Below are 15,741 nucleotides of genomic sequence, written 5' to 3'. Positions count from 1 at the left end.
GCCAGCTCGTGGAGTTTTACAAGCTCTGATGGAGTTAAAATGACTAGTTTGTGATCAGCAAAAACAGCCTCTTGATTCTTCAGTAGACGCGAAACCATATCCAGCATTGAATTCCACCATGTGGAAACATCCTGTATGAGTGGCTCTTTCTGTTGCCCCAGTCTTGTTTGCTCTTTGTGTAGTTAATCCATAGTAGCAGGGCTGTCTGTGATGAAAGAAATGTTCTTGCTTTTCAGTGTCATAAAGCTGTTGAATTTTACTTGAAATAGTCTTTGGAAAGTTGGATCACCTGACGCTAATTGTAGGACATTTTTTAACCCCCTATCTTCTACCACTGATAGTGGTCTACAGTCCAGAGCAATCAATTTTGCAAGAGAATTTGTAAGTTTGTCCGATGTTGACTTACTAATTTTGGTCCGTAAGCCAGTCATTTCATCAAGTTTGGGATGCCGACACCTTTTGTTGGTACTTGGTGATTGGTGTTAGAGCTAAAAGCTCCCACAGTTTTTGTGCTCACTGCAACATGTTTTGCATTAAGATGGCACCATAAGGTTGAAGTGCTTTGGTGGTATGCAAACTCCTTTTTTCACAGTTTGCACAAAACAACACTTTTATCGAGGCTTTGCTCAGGTAGTCTTTTGAAATGAAAATTGCCTCCGATAAGTCCTAGTAATGCGCTTTCTTCTGATTCTTTGTAGCGATGATGTGTAAATCAGTGCAATCGGTATACAAGGAAATCGTGCATTAACAAAAGTTCTCCTTTGCTTGGAATCCAAAGTGCAATTAAATGCTTTTTTTTAATGCATTTTTTTTTTAATTAATACATGCAATTAATGAGTTAAAGTCCCATCCCTAGTTTTTAGTGTTTTTTTTTTAAAGACACCACTGAGTCCACAGATCTCAAGCTCAAAGGCAGAGAGTTCCAGAATTTGGGGGCCACTGTTACTAAAGCTCTGTCACTTTTCAGCCTAGTATGATGGACAACCAGCAAGCCGTGATCACATGGCCTCAGGGACCTGCTGGGGATGTATGGATGTAAAAGATCTCTGACGTATGTTGGTGCTTGTCCATGCGGAGCTCCAAATGTCAAGCTGGATCAGCAGGAGTATGACATGCGAGTAACTGGAAGACTTGGTCAGAAGCCTTGCAACAGCATTCTGAACAACCTCATGGTTTGGTTGATTAATAGGCTGGTGTGAAAAGTTGCTGCTACACCGACCCTCGGCCTGTGCTTTGAGAATTCTGATAGTTAGTATGACTCAGGGGTGTTGATTCATTTAAACTAACATAATCATCCTGCTGTAGCAAGGTTTCTGTAAGGCAGAGTAAATCAATTTGTTGATCAATTATTAACTCATGTACTAACAGAGACTTGGAAGTGAGAGACCTAATGTTTAATTTCACTTTTTTACTCTTTGGTATAGATTTGGATAGTGAATTGTTCTTTCTTTGTGATTTTTTAAGTCGTAGTAGTTAGTTAAAGTTGTTTTTTGCTGGTTTTAAGTTTGTTTATTGTCCGATTGGGAACTGACACAGTCTCTGGAGTTTTGGGGGGATGACAGGAGGAGAGAAGCTGCAGAGAGGCGTGTAAGACTGCAACTCTGCTTCTTGGTCCTAACTCTGGGTAGACATGTCCTTCTCTCCCCATCCCCAGTTGCCTCCCTCCTCCCACCTCATCTCTGGTACCGGTGCCCACTTCTCAATTTTAAATACATGTAGACGTTGAGGGCTCTGAAGGGGCCGTGCTGACACCAGCTGCTATCTGGCAGAGAGTCATTGGTACCATGCCCTTCCCATATTTTAAATGCACTTTAGAACAGCACACTGGAACACCCCATATGAGCAGGTAGAATGAGTTATGGGGTCTTCACACCCCTGTTCTCTGTTTGCCATCTGGGGCTGGGGGCCTTTACTTAAACGTAAAAAATAAAATAAAATAAAGAAAGAAATAATAAAGAAACTATGACAATCAAGTGGACCAGTATGGAAAAAGCTGTAATGATCCACTTAGGAAAGTAAATCGGTTGGGCATTTTTCTTTGCCATCAGACAGTAATTCTGATTCCTACAGTGCAGGACAGGACAGGCCAAAAAAAGAATAAATGACAGTATTCACTGATTAAAGTGTTCTTATCAAAGAGTTGAGCATTTGTGAAGGAAAAGTTATTTACATATTTATCTCAACAATTCAGTTAGAAATGCCACAGCTGTCTATTATTCAAACCTTGTTACAAAGATTAAGGGTAATCGTAAGGTCTTACTTGACAGAATTACTGATATTGTTACCCCTGTGCTACCTGCTGTCTCAGTGTGTTAAAATGAACATTAAGATATTCTTGTTTCTTTATAAGCAGAAAAAAATCAGTGATGTTTGATGCTAAAGAAAAAATGTTTTTCCTTTAGCATCTTTGTTGGCTGTTCCTGCTCCAGTTTGACATGTTATATTCATTTTTTTTTATCTGTTTCTTAAACTGAGCTGGTTAAATTAGTTGACTCAGTGAAAGCATCCTTCTGCTCGCTTGATGTTTAACACATCTCTGTCCAAAAATCTCTTTCGGTCTATATGTGTCCATGTGCTGACTATAATTAAAACATAACTGGTCTCTGGTCAAGGTCCTACTTATTTTAAGGCTGTCATCCAACCACTTACATAAAGAAATAGCTGAAGTTTGTTTTGTGCTGGTAATGGAAGATCTTGGTCTCCTTGCCGCATTTGCTAACTCTTAAAGCAGGATCTGCTGGCTAGACATCATAAGAAGCTGAAAACTAAAGGACAAAGAGCTTTTGAAACCTCTAGACTCTGGGCTGTCCCTGTCTAAGATGAAGATCTCTGAATTTGGTGGTCTCTTTTTTAAGACTTGCATTTGGTTAACTTTTCTTTTCATGTTCTGGAATTAATTGTGAAGCATTTTGTGAGATTTATTTTGAAAGGTGCTATTAAATAACATTTTATTTACTTACTTGCCACGTTGGATCAACCACAAGACTATTAATTCTTCCTTTATATTGACTAAAAAATATAAAATTTAAATTAACAAAACAAAAACACACAAAAGAGCTGAGTCCTTGTTGATAACTAATTAACTTGCAGTGTTATCGAGGTCTACCTGCATACAAACGTAATCTCAAATGACATGTCCTTTAGGTCCTGCCACTGCTCCTTGTTTTTCCCTTATGGGTGGTATGCAAGATTAGTCAACACAGCATGTCAATAAAAGGGAATGGCAAAACAATAAAACCTGACGACTAGACTCAGAAAGTCAGAAAGCTGTCATGTGGTCATTATTACAAACCAACTTGCTCTTATTCATTTTGCTGTATTCCTATTTTTCTTCTGCTGTAGCCTCTTCTCTGTTTCCCTCCTCCTGTCAGTTACAGAGACAATTTCATCTAAATGGCATGCACAAGAGTGGAGATGTCATTCTGGGTGGACTGTTTCAAGTCCACTTTTTTTCAAGCGTTGCTGACCTGTCTTTTACCTCACAGCCACAACAGCCTACTTGCCATGGGTAAGTATGTCAGGGAAAAAAGTGAAAACGAAAGCGAAAATCTATTATTGATATGCATCTTATATCTAGTACTCTCTGCATTAATACATTTGAAAAAATGCCTTGTCTGGAATGAAACATCTTCTTTGTATTTTTTTTGTCATTAAAAATCCCTTTAATTGTGGTTTATAACAGTATTTGTGTAACATGTTTTCCAAGTATACTGTTGTATTTTTCTTTGTTAGTTTTTATGAACTAGGATTTAGGCAGGCACAAACCATGGCCTTTGCTATTGATGAGATCAACAGAAACTCCAACCTGCTGCCAAATGTCACTCTTGGATATACTCTTTATGATAACTGTGTCACACTTGGAATTGGATTCCGTGCAGCATTGTCATTAGCCAGTGGTCAAGAGGAAAACATTATATTAGATAATAGATGTACTGGAAATCTTCCAGTCATAGGGATTGTGGGTGATTCTTCCTCTACACATTCTATTGCCATTTCCAACGTCTTAGGTTTGTACAGAGTACCCATGGTAAGTGGTCTTCTTAATCTTGTAATAGATACCTTGTATTATTTTGATTTCATAGCAAATATAAAGCCACTTAATAATAGAGCTAACATGATAAAAATAATAAAGGAGTACAGACTTTGGATATTTATACATAATGTGTATTTTTCACAGGTGAGTTATTTTGCCACTTGTTCCTGCCTAACTGACCGTCAAAAGTATCCATCCTTCTTTAGAACAATACCAAGTGATGCTTTCCAGGTCAGGAGCACAATTTCACATTTGTCACTAAATTATTAATGCAACAACAGAAGTATTTTCAGGAATAAAATACCTGTTTTTTAACAGAATGTATAATGATGTAAAAAACTAAAAAATTCTACCTGTGTGCTGTGGAAGTTGATCTGCAAATACTGGTATGAAAGATTTGTTTGTCTTTGCGCTCACCCTTTAATTTGTATTTACATAGGTACGTGCTATGATTCAGATTCTAAAACACTTTGGCTGGACTTGGGCAGGTCTTCTTGTCAGTGATGATGATTACGGACTTCACGCAGCCAGATCTTTGCAATCTGATCTCAGTCTGTCGGGTGAAGGATGCCTGGCTTACTTCGAGATTTTACCCTGGGACAAAGACATGGATGAACTCAGGAGGATTGTGAATGTGATGAAAATGTCCTCAGCTCGAGTTGTCATTGTCTTTGCACATCATAGTCGCATAGTAAACCTTATGGAAGAGGTTTGGGTTTAAAACAATTTAATTATTACTAGTTGCAAGAATAAAAATCATTAGACTGTGCAAAACATGTTTTATATGTCTGTGTGAATGTGTAGTAAAAACTAGTCATGTAGAATTAATTTGCATCATGAGCATCTACTGCATCTACTGTAATATTATGTCACTAAAGTAGTTTTGAGCTACAATATCACATTACAGATTTTGTATAATACAATGCACAGGTAGTGAGGCAAAATCTAACTGGCCTACAGTGGATGGCCAGTGAAGCCTGGACAGAAGCTACTGTGCTCCAAACACCTCAGCTCATGCCATATCTGGGTGGAACACTGGGCATTGCAATTCGTCGAGGAGAAATACCAGGGCTCAGGGAATTCCTCTTACAAATACGTCCTGACCTACATCACAATAACAGCTATGGAAATAGCATGGTGAGAGCTGAACTCTTTCTTATCATATGTCCAAGATGTATATATTTTTATTATTTGTAAAAATAATTTTCAATAAATTTCAGGTGAATCAGTTTTGGGAATTCACATTTAAGTGCAGATTTGCACCAGCTCCAACAGGCTGGGTAGAAGGTAGAGGTACATTATGCACTGGAGAGGAAGATCTGGACCATGTGGACTCTGAGTTTTTGGATATTTCCAACCTCCGGCCAGAATACAATGTGTACAAAGCTGTATATGCTTTAGCATATTCCCTTGATGACATGTTACGGTGCAAGCCAGGAAGAGGACCTTTCCGTGGCCACAGCTGTGCCACATTGCAAACATTGGAACCGTGGCAGGTTTGATATCAAATTGCACTCCATTAAATGAGAAGATCTTTTGCCCTATAATTACTTTCAGAACAGAATGCACACAGTAGAGTAAATACGAAAGACAAACCATGAAAAAGTTTGAATGAGCTAAAAAGATGTTTTCATCCTTCTGAACTGGAGTAATGGTTAATATATTTAGATCTGAGAGATCATAAACCAGTAGGCATATACAGCAGTATTAGTGATGTGCGATCTTTGATTTTGAGTTAGATTGTAATAATTTTATATGTTTGTATAAATCCAATTTAATGTTATATTTGATTATTTAATACCAGGTGCCACTGTTTGCACTATGAAAAATAATTTATTTATTATAAATCCCTTTTTAACAGCTTATTTATTATTTGGAAATGGTCAATTTTACCACTCCATTTGGTGATCAAGTGTCATTTGATGAGAATGGTGATGTGGTGCCAATTTATGATGTGATGAACTGGTTGTGGCTCCCTGATGGAAACATTAAAATTCAAACTGTGGGTGAGGTTAAGAGGTCTGCTTTCAAAGGTGAAGAACTCATACTTGATGAAGACAAAATCTTCTGGAACTTTGAATCCAAAAAGGTTAGATATGGTTTTTAGACTTTTATATTTTGGCACATATATGTATTACATAATATATGTAATTCTGGCAGGTAATATTTAATTTCATCCTATAGCCACCTCGATCGGTATGTAGTGAGAGCTGTCCTCCTGGTACCCACATGGTGAGAAAGAAGGAGGAACCCAAATGCTGTTTTGACTGCATCCCTTGTTCTGAGGGAAAAACCACTAACAAGAGCAGTGAGTTTTTATCTTTTACCGCTGCATATTTAATTAGATTCATATTAAACATAGTATGTATGATACCATCTTCCCCCTTTTTGTAGATTCCTTGGAGTGCACCAATTGTCCAGAGGATTTTTGGTCAAACCCCCAGCGTGATCACTGTGTTCCCAAGAAGACAGAGTTCCTCTCCTACCATGAGCCTCTGGGTATTTGCTTGACAGCAATTTCACTGCTGGGAACATTTATATGTGTTATTGTTCTAGGAATCTTTTTCTACCATCGCAGAACACCTATAATACGTGCCAACAATTCAGAACTTAGTTTTCAGCTATTGCTGTCACTCAAGTTGTGTTTCCTTTGTTCACTGCTGTTCATTGGACGACCTAGGCTATGGACATGCCAACTCAGGCATGCAGCATTTGGGATCAGCTTTGTGCTTTGTGTCTCATGCATCCTGGTAAAAACCATGGTAGTTCTGGCTGTGTTCAAAGCCTCCAAGCCAGGAGGGGGAACCAGTCTGAAGTGGTTTGGTGCTATGCAGCAGAGAGGAACAGTTCTGTTTCTTACAGCTATTCAAGCAGCCATCTGCACTACCTGGCTTGTTTCTTCCTCTCCAACTCCACATAAAAACACCCAATACCACAATGATAAAATCATTTATGAGTGTGCAGTTGGGTCAACTGTTGGTTTTGCAGTGTTATTGGGCTATATTGGGATGCTAGCTTTCCTCAGTTTTCTAATTGCATTCCTGGTGAGGAATCTCCCTGATAGTTTTAATGAGGCCAAACTCATCACATTCAGCATGCTGATCTTCTGTACTGTGTGGGTGGCCTTTGTTCCTGTTTATATCAGCTCACCAGGAAATTATGCAGATGCAGTGGAGGTATTTGCCATCTTGGCCTCAAGTTTTGGACTCTTGGTCACATTGTTTGGACCCAAATGTTACATAATCCTGTTGAGACCAGAGTTGAACACAAAGAAAGCTATAATGGCTCGCCGCAATGGAACACAGATTTTTCATATACAGTAGAAAACGTCCAGATTTTTTTTTTATTTAAGCTTATACGCAACTAAAAAAAATACATTGTCTAAATGAACAAAGCAATAAATATGGTTTCATACTGTTATGTTATATTCCAGGGTATTTGGTCTTTCTGGAACTGATGTTCACTGAGAAACATATAGTGGGGCAAAACCGTATTTAGTCAGCCACCAATTGTGCAAGTTCTCCCACTTAAAAAGATGAGAGAGGCCTGTAATGTTCATTATAGGTATAGCTCAACTCCCTCCAGCTTTAGACAACAACAACAAGAACCCCCCCTCCCCTTCCCGCACACACTAACTCACTTCTTCCTGCATCACAACCAAACATGTATCTTAAAGAAACAACAACAGTGCACAGAGATAGCCAACCTAACCTGGGGTGGCTGTAGCTCAGGTGGCAGAGCAGGTCAGCCACTAATCAAAAGGTCAGTGGTTCGATCCCAGGCTGCCTCCTGGCTGCATGTCAAATATCCTTGGGCAAGATGCTAACCCCACGTTTGCCTACTGGTGGTGGTCAGAGGGCCTGGTGGTGCCAGTGTCCAGCAGCCTCGCCTCTGTCAGTGCACCCCAGGGCAGCTGTGGCTACAATGTAGCTTGCCATTGCCAGTGTGTGAATGACTGAATGTAGTGTAAAGCGCTTTGGGGTCCTTAGGGACTGAGTAAAGCGCTATACAAATGCAGGCCATTTACCATTTTTTTCTAACACAGTAAAATAACCTTTAACCATCATTACAGTGTGTATACTAATTTGCTAAAACATAAGCTCTGCTGAAACATAAAGTCTGCTCCAATTTCAATGTACAATGCCCAACTACAGCTACAATAAAGGAATCTTTATCTTTCATGATATAAATTATTAAATAACTAAGGATTTAGGATTAAGATTTAAGAATTATAAACTAATTGTCAGGTCTGGGATGGCAGACCAGGTGGAGTGCAGAAAGAGTGGACCCACATGCAGACAATGGAGACGGAACTGGACCGTAAAGCAAGACTTTTATTTTCGACTGCACAAAATACAAAATAAAGAGAGACTAAGATTAAACTAACAAAAACTAAAATGGGAAAACCTAAACACTAAACACTAGGTACACAGAACGTGACATGTGAGAACATGAAACCTGAAACCAGAGGCCTCTGGCTGGGATGAGGCAGGACCCAATGGTCTAGATGGCGGAGACAGAGCAGACAGGGTAGTCCATGGCAGATGGCGGTGATGTATGGCGTTATTTTTGTGCCACTATTCTGAGCGCACGAAAAAAAAATTGAGGGCACGTAAAAAAAAATTGCAGGTGCAACAGGTGCAAGTGTTGCATTTTGAGGAGAAATTTATTTTGAGCGTACAAAAGCTGAATTTGAGTGAACAAAATTCATTGCTGCGTGCAAAAAACGTATTTCAGTGTTTGCGCTTATCCATATATACACACAATAGCACCCCCTCTCGCTCAGTTTCACAACATTCTCTGCTTCGTACGCTCAACTCTCTGTACACCGTTATAAGTGTGCCACAAAACCAACCAATCACAGACTTGGTTTCAAAAATTCTGATTGGCTCTTACGGTCTCCAATCAGCTCGCTAGCTATTGCCTTCCGGACACCAGAAACACTGTCCACTCAGCCTCGCTTCTTGCAGATAGAGGGATTTTTGATTTACTCTGCAGCTAAAGAAGATGATAGGTCTGTAGCTTGAACCTATTCGCTGGAACGTTGAAGACAATATAATTACACTGCAAAGCAAGACACAAGTAGGCAAGGTTCTTCATGTTTACTCATGCATGAGGGAGACCTGGCTGGAGCCAAGCGTCGTTCCACCACTTGACCTCCGTCAGACTCTCAGCCAGGTCCCCCATAGCACTCCTTTTATTGTGGTTACATGAATATGCATAGGGTCATTAACATATAACATCTTACATAGGTATACATGTGAACAAAGAATACTGTGTATGTGTGTGTGTGTGATTTGTGTGAGGTCAAGATGTGACCCTGTGAAGAGTCTAGCGGGTCCATCTGAACAAAAGGCTCTTATACTTAAACAGATATACGTGTGTTTGCTAAACCATATATCAGCAAGAGAAGATACGGCCTCTCCTAGGAGGTGTGTGATCTATGCCAGAACACTCTAGAGAGGAGTGAACGCATTCCCCTCTTCATGCTACACAGAGTTGTTACAGACCTCCTAGGATGAGACATTCTTTCAATCTACAAATGATTATACACCTCTAAGCATATATGGTTAAATATTTCTAAGCATAAATGACAATGAACAATACAAAACCTAACAGAAGAGATGGCAGAATCAAACAATGGCTCCAATAATACTACACCACAGTATCGGGTGAGTTAAAAAAAAATTTTTCTGAATTTTGTAATTTGCTGTCCTTTCTGTTTAATATGCTGTGAAATTGTAGTTACAGATGCAGCTGTAGAGTTTAAGCTAGCCTTATGGGTAATTACCAGCGTAGTTGTCTTACTGAGGCAGTGTATCCTAATCATGCTTTTTAGGGTAATGGTGCAGTTGAGTCAGCAGTAAGAAATCTGGTGTCTTTGCTGCTTAACAACATATCCACAAATCCTTCAGGGAGGCCAACAGAGAGTGGGCAGCCGGAGCCTAGAAATCTGACTATCCAGCAAGAGATGACAAGGTTTTTGCTTGTTTTGTGTGGGTTTTTTTTGGGTTTTTTTTTTTACTTTTTGCAATCTTTTCTGTTAAAGTTATTTGGTTTGTGGATTTATCAACATTGATTTTTAAATTAAAATGTGCTATTAAGGACTGATGTCATATTTAATAACTTTATTAAACAATAACCCTTATGTTATGCAACACTGCATTTTTTAAACTCATGCATTTTCATCACACAGATCATTTCCAGGATATTTCAAATCACACTTGAGCCGTGGTAAAAAGTGATGTTTAACATCTACTAAGCAGCGTGTTAAGGCAGGCAGTAAGACCACAGGCCTCAGTTTTTATTTGCTGTCAAAAATCAAAAATTACATCCTTACACACCTTTGCCAGCTGAAGAGCTTGAACTCCTACAAGCTGGCATGGGGAGACAAACAAAATATGCACTAAGGATTTTCCTGAAGATGAGATCATAGTCCATGCGAGTCTGTGTGGGGATAGGTAATCTTTTTTCAGCCGTTTATGAAAAAATGTTAATCAGTAACAGTCCACGCAAACATATGTAGTTTTTTTTTTTTTTAACTTTGTTTCGTCAACAGCTTTCAATGCATGGTGCCTGAAGAAAATGACCAAACTACAGGGACACCAGCTCAAACTTCAGTACGCACAACAGACAGGTACGTTTTGCTCTATTATAGTTCATATACACACTATTGCGCAGAACCATTTGTTAAAATTATGTGTAAGATCTTTTACACAATAACTGGGGTTTAATTTCATATAAAACATTTTATGATCAGACTACTTTAAATTATTGTTAAAGGTTGTTTCACAGAACATGCTGCAATAATTTCTAATCACGTTTAGCGTGGTAGCCTCTTTTAATCTAAAGATGATTATTTTTCTTTGAGAACTTAGGATGTTTTCTACCCTGTTTTTGTTAAGCGTGGAAGATGTATTGCGTTGCCTTGAACAACAAGTCGACACCACAACAGAATTTAAGTTGTGTGTGGACAGAGAAGACCTTCCAGACAGAGGCATTCTCCAGTGGCAGAGAAAAAAAGCTGCATCTCCCACCAGTGTTCTTAGGGTGGTTTTCATTGGAGAGGCAGGCGAGGATACAGGAGCACTTAGGAAAGAGTTTTTGAGTGGTGAGTTGCCTATTACCTGTTTTGTCCTAGTGTCAATAAATAATGGATAACTTAAAAATGCGGATATTTTTTGTATGAAAGACATGATTTCAGGTATTGAAAGCAGATTCTTTGAAGGACCTGAGAACAAGGGCAAAAACCCCAAGTATTCTCTGACCGATCTTGATATTGAAAACTTCAGGTTGGTTCAAATTCAAATTCAAATTCAAATTTTATTTGTCACACACACACAACCATACACAGTATGACATGGGGGTGAAATGCTTGTAGCTGTACAATGCCCGACCATTAAATGACAGAAGAAAAGTTTTACAATATTTACAATTTACTACAAAAATTTACAAATTAACTTAGGAATTTACAGTAAAGAATGTGCAAATAGCAGAAGAGATTATAAAGATAAGGATTATAAATTATAGGAATTATAGGATTATAGGAAATGTGTGGTGGTGCGTGTGGTGACGTGTGTGAGAGTCCAGTCTTATAGTGACGTGTTTGGGAGAGTCCAGTCCTACACCTGGTTCAGGCCCCGAATAGCCTGGGGGAAGAAGCTCCTCTTCATTCTCTCTGTTTTGGCCTTAACCCTTTAAGACCTACCATAGAACCAAGTTCGCCAGAGCTTATATTATATTTTTACATGCTGTGGAGCCATTTTTGGGAGCATTTCAAGTTGCTATACATCAATACAACCATTATAGCCCAAACTTTAATAATATGTCTGCATTAGGTGCATAGTAATTACATAAATTGCAAAAAAGTGCAATAAACTACAAAAAAATTGAAAATCGTTTTTGTTTTTTTAACATATATTTCTAGTTAGAGAAATTTAAGAGGCTTATCCCTCAAGACTGTAAATACAAAAAAGTTACACAAACTAGTTTCCCACCACAGGAAATTTATTTTGAGTGTCTTCATAGTTTTATTTTTGAAATACACCAATTTTTATATACTGCAGGAAAAACGAAAATAAATATTATAGTGCAAATTTGCAAAATAACAGCATATGCATCAAAATAAACTATTTCCAGCAGTGCAATATGAGTCTTAAGCATCCCAGAAACGACACAGAAAGTCATAAAGTCAAACATAACTTTTTAAAACACATAACAAGTAAAACACAAGCTCATAAGGCCCCGATCGTAAAAAACTACATTTCCGCAAAATGACGTCACTTCCGGTTTCGGGCAGGTCATGCGGTCATGTGATAGTTCGCGCTGATGGACGTAGGAAGTGTTACAAACAGCTGATGGATCGGCGAAGCGTGTTTCTGGAATATCATGTTTTTGTTGCTGCAAGTGATTTTTATGCAGTTTTTGCAAAGCTATATGTGGAAGGAAACTGTGACCTAGGACAAGCTGATGGCATAAGATGTAAGTACAACTCCTCCAGTTTCATATGCAAAAAAAATTATTGCGCTAGCTTACTTGGTTGCAGAGCTACCGGGATTTAAAAATAGTTACGCAAAACAGAGCGTGCCCGCTCCGATCGGCTGTAAAGGGTTAAGGGAGCGGAAGCGCTTCCCAGACCTCAACAGTGAGAAGAGTCCATTGTTGGGATGGGAGAGGTCCATCATAATCTTCCTAGCTTTGGACTTGCACCGCTTGGTGTAGATGGACAGCAGGTCAGGGAGCTCTGATGCACCACCCTTTGCAGATCTCGTCTGTCCTGCTTGGTGCTGTTCCCAAACCAGGTGCAGATGTTTGACGTCAGGACGCTCTCGATGGTGCAGGAGTAGAAGTTCTTGAGCACCTTCAGTGGCAGATGGAAGTCTCTAAGTCTTCTGAGGAAGAAGAGACGCTGACGGGCTTTCTTAACCAGGGTGTTGATGTGACAGGACCATGACAGGTCCTGAGTGATGTGGACACCCAGGTATCGGAAACTGTCCACTCTCTCCACTGGCGTGCCACTGATGATGAGGGGTTTGTAATTCCTCGCCTGCTTTGTAGTGAAGTCCACGATCAGCTCCTTAGTCTTGCTGATGTTTAGGAGGAGGTTATTCTCCTGGCACCAGGTCTCCAGGTTCCTAATCTCCTCCAGGTAGGCCGTCTCGATGTTGTCGGAGATCAGGCCCACAACAGCAGTGTCGTCAGCAAACTTGACAATGGAGGTGGTGTCGGATGTAGCTACACAGTCATAAGTGTACAGTGAGTACAGCAGGGGGCTTAAAACACAGCCCTGAGGCACTCCAGTGCTGAGTGAGATGGAGGGGGAGACTTGTTTTCCTACCCTCACTGATTGGGGTCTGTCTGTGAGGAAGTTGAGGATCCACTGACACAGTGATGAGCTGAGTCCTAGATCCGTCAACTTGGTGAAAAGCTTAGAGGGAATTATTGTGTTGAATGCTGAACTGTAGTCCACGAACAGCATCCTAACATAATTCCCTCTGCCAGTGTCCAGGTGACTCAGGGATGTGTGGAGCAGGTGAGATATGGCATCGTCTGTGGAACGATTAGTCCGGTGAGCAAACTGAAGTGAGTCGATGGTGGGAGGAAGTGAAGAAGTGATGTGATCTCTCATCAGTCTTTCAAAACACTTCATCACAATTGAAGTCAGTGCTACTGGACGGTAGTCATTGTGGCAAGCGGGCTGTTGTTTCTTTGGAACAGGGACAATAATGGACCGTTTGAAGCACGTGGGAACCACAGCTTGGGCCAGGGAGAGGTTGAAGATCTCCGTGAACACCGGTGCTAGTTGATCAGCGCAGGTTCTAAGGACCCGGCCAGGGATTGTATCTGGTCCTGCTGCCTTCCTGGTGTTCACCCTCCTGAAGGTGTTCCTCACGGCATGCTCTGTGATGACGAATGCATTTTCTTCACTGGTGCACTCCGAGCGCGCGCAGCCGTTTGTTGTTTTAATTGCTGCGGCGTCGAAGCGAGCAAACGTGTTCAGCTCATCAGCCAGTGAAGCATCGGCATTCATCATTGAAGAAGCTGGTCGTTTATAGTCCGTTATAGTCCGCAGTCCATACGAGCTTTGTGTATTACATTTAATACGCATCCGATATTTTTGTAAATGTTACCTGAAAATGAATTATAATCATTTGTCTACACAGAACTGTTGGTGAAATAATTGTAGTCAGCCTCGCCCAAGGAGGCCCATCTCCTGCCTTTTTCAAAGAATGGTGCTACAATTTCCTCTGCTCAGGAGAGGTTGATTTCAGCTGTCTGTCTAAGGAGGATGTTGCAGATGTGGAATCTTCCCTGCTCATCCGCAAAGTGAGCACCTGGTTTAGCTCTGGCACATGATATATTATGAGTATGGTGTTTTTAAACACTTTTAACCTTCTGTATTTCCTCTTTCACATTATACATTTCCAGGTTGAAGATGCAGCAGACATACAGTCTCTGATGATGTGGGCTGATGAAATTGTCAACTGTGGATACACAAACCAGATAAAGATGGATAGTAAGGAAAGCATGATCCGGTAAGAGAGAAAAAATCAGAGAGATCATTAACCCACCCCCCCATCCCCAACTAGTTTTTCATTTTGTTTTTTTTGTTTGTTTTTTTTAAGTGCCATTGTCTTACACTCTACAACAAGACTGATTCCAAAGCTACAGCAGCTCCAAAAGGGCATGGAACTGTATGGTCTTGTGAACCTGATGGCTGTAAATCCTGAAGCTTGCCACAGTTTGTTTGTTCCTGGGAAAATCCTCAAAGTAAGTATTAACATAGCAGCTTCAGTCTGATCCAAAGACAGTCCACTTATCTGTATTGTAGTTATCCTGTATTTATTTATTAGTTTTGAATGAACAATATATCTAAAATATAACCTACTTTATTTCCTTATTTACAGCCAGATGCTGATTTCATTATGATGAGCTGTATATACCTATTGTCATGGTCCGCGGCCCGGCGTCCGAGGAGCTGATGGGATGCCCACGCCCACGGGCGTGGCTGTTAACTCCACACCTGCACCCCATCCCAGGCGATCATCAGGTGGACTATTTGATCCAGCCCAGCCTGCTGCTCCACGCCAGTCCGTAGTCGTCTCACAGCGGTAACGTACACCTGCGGGAAAGCGATTGTGAAAACTCATCTGTCTGAACTAGCGCTAATTCTGTCCTGTGCACTCAGATAACAACTCGGCGTGTTTTTTTGAGCCACCTGCCTGTCCTCCTGCCCGTCTGGAATTTGGATCGCCTTCAGTACTCGCCACCTCGACTTTCCTGGAGCTCCCCCGCGGACCCTCCCTCCGGCTCCCACGGCCCCGCTGTCACCGTAAGACTCATACTCTTCCCCCACGTATGCTGCTATTTCCCCGCGCCCCAATAATGCTTTTCCTTTTTCTGTTGCAGCCTTCTCACAGTCCCGTTTTCGGCGTTCCTGCGCGACTCATCTCCCGGTCCCTTGGTTTCTCTAGTTTCACGCGTTTTCCTTCTACCCTCCCGGGACACCTTCAGTTAAAATAAAGTTTATTTTCTCGTACTCCTGTGTGTGTTGGCTCTGCTTCTAGGTCCAGCTTGTGCGCTGAACTTCGGTTCATGACACCTATAGTATTGTGTATATATACATATACACAATACTATAGGATACTACTATCCTCCTCGAGTGAGTGAAGAATATCATGGTACTTGCTAGTGACTGCAATCCAGAC

The 15,741-nt window shown here is 40.6% G+C and overlaps 2 protein-coding genes across 2 annotated transcripts; both read left to right on the top strand.

Annotated features, from left to right (window-relative positions):
* Positions 1-3,272: 3,272 nt before the first annotated feature.
* LOC309686985 (extracellular calcium-sensing receptor-like) lies at positions 3,273-7,356 on the top strand (the record flags this gene model as incomplete). Its single annotated transcript, XM_082501653.1, has 9 exons — positions 3,273-3,508; positions 3,733-4,027; positions 4,178-4,264; positions 4,473-4,742; positions 4,964-5,170; positions 5,254-5,529; positions 5,895-6,122; positions 6,218-6,341; positions 6,428-7,356. 9 exons carry the CDS (start codon positions 3,273-3,275, stop codon positions 7,354-7,356), a joined length of 2,652 nt encoding a protein of 883 aa, XP_082357779.1.
* Positions 7,357-8,442: 1,086 nt separating this feature from the next.
* On the top strand, positions 8,443-15,029 carry LOC309688008 (G2/M phase-specific E3 ubiquitin-protein ligase-like). Its single transcript, XM_082503409.1, has 9 exons — positions 8,443-9,705; positions 9,873-10,012; positions 10,593-10,670; positions 10,939-11,144; positions 11,226-11,325; positions 14,197-14,359; positions 14,462-14,568; positions 14,659-14,803; positions 14,941-15,029. The coding sequence occupies exons 1-9, from the start codon at positions 9,658-9,660 to the stop codon at positions 15,013-15,015; spliced, it is 1,062 nt and encodes a 353-aa protein (XP_082359535.1). The 5' UTR covers positions 8,443-9,657; the 3' UTR covers positions 15,016-15,029.
* Positions 15,030-15,741: the final 712 nt, after the last annotated feature.

Source organism: Aulonocara stuartgranti (genome assembly GCF_965226115.1).
Source record: "Aulonocara stuartgranti genome assembly, chromosome: 14".
Classification (NCBI taxonomy): Eukaryota; Metazoa; Chordata; class Actinopteri; order Cichliformes; family Cichlidae; genus Aulonocara; species Aulonocara stuartgranti.
The sequence above is the reverse complement of the archived record's forward strand: the minus strand, read 5'-3'. Positions and strand labels throughout refer to the sequence as shown.

What these genes read in the sequence shown, in the direction of transcription:
- LOC309688008 (XM_082503409.1), top strand. Translation starts at nt 9,658, where the DNA reads ATGGCAGAATCAAACAATGGCTCCAATAATACTACACCACAGTATCGG. An exon ending in TCAGTACGCACAACAGACAG is followed by an intron (nt 10,671 to 10,938) that starts GTACGTTTTGCT and finishes GTTTTTGTTAAG; the next exon opens with CGTGGAAGATGTATTGCGTT. An exon ending in TAGGAAAGAGTTTTTGAGTG is followed by an intron (nt 11,145 to 11,225) that starts GTGAGTTGCCTA and finishes TTTGTATGAAAG; the next exon opens with ACATGATTTCAGGTATTGAA.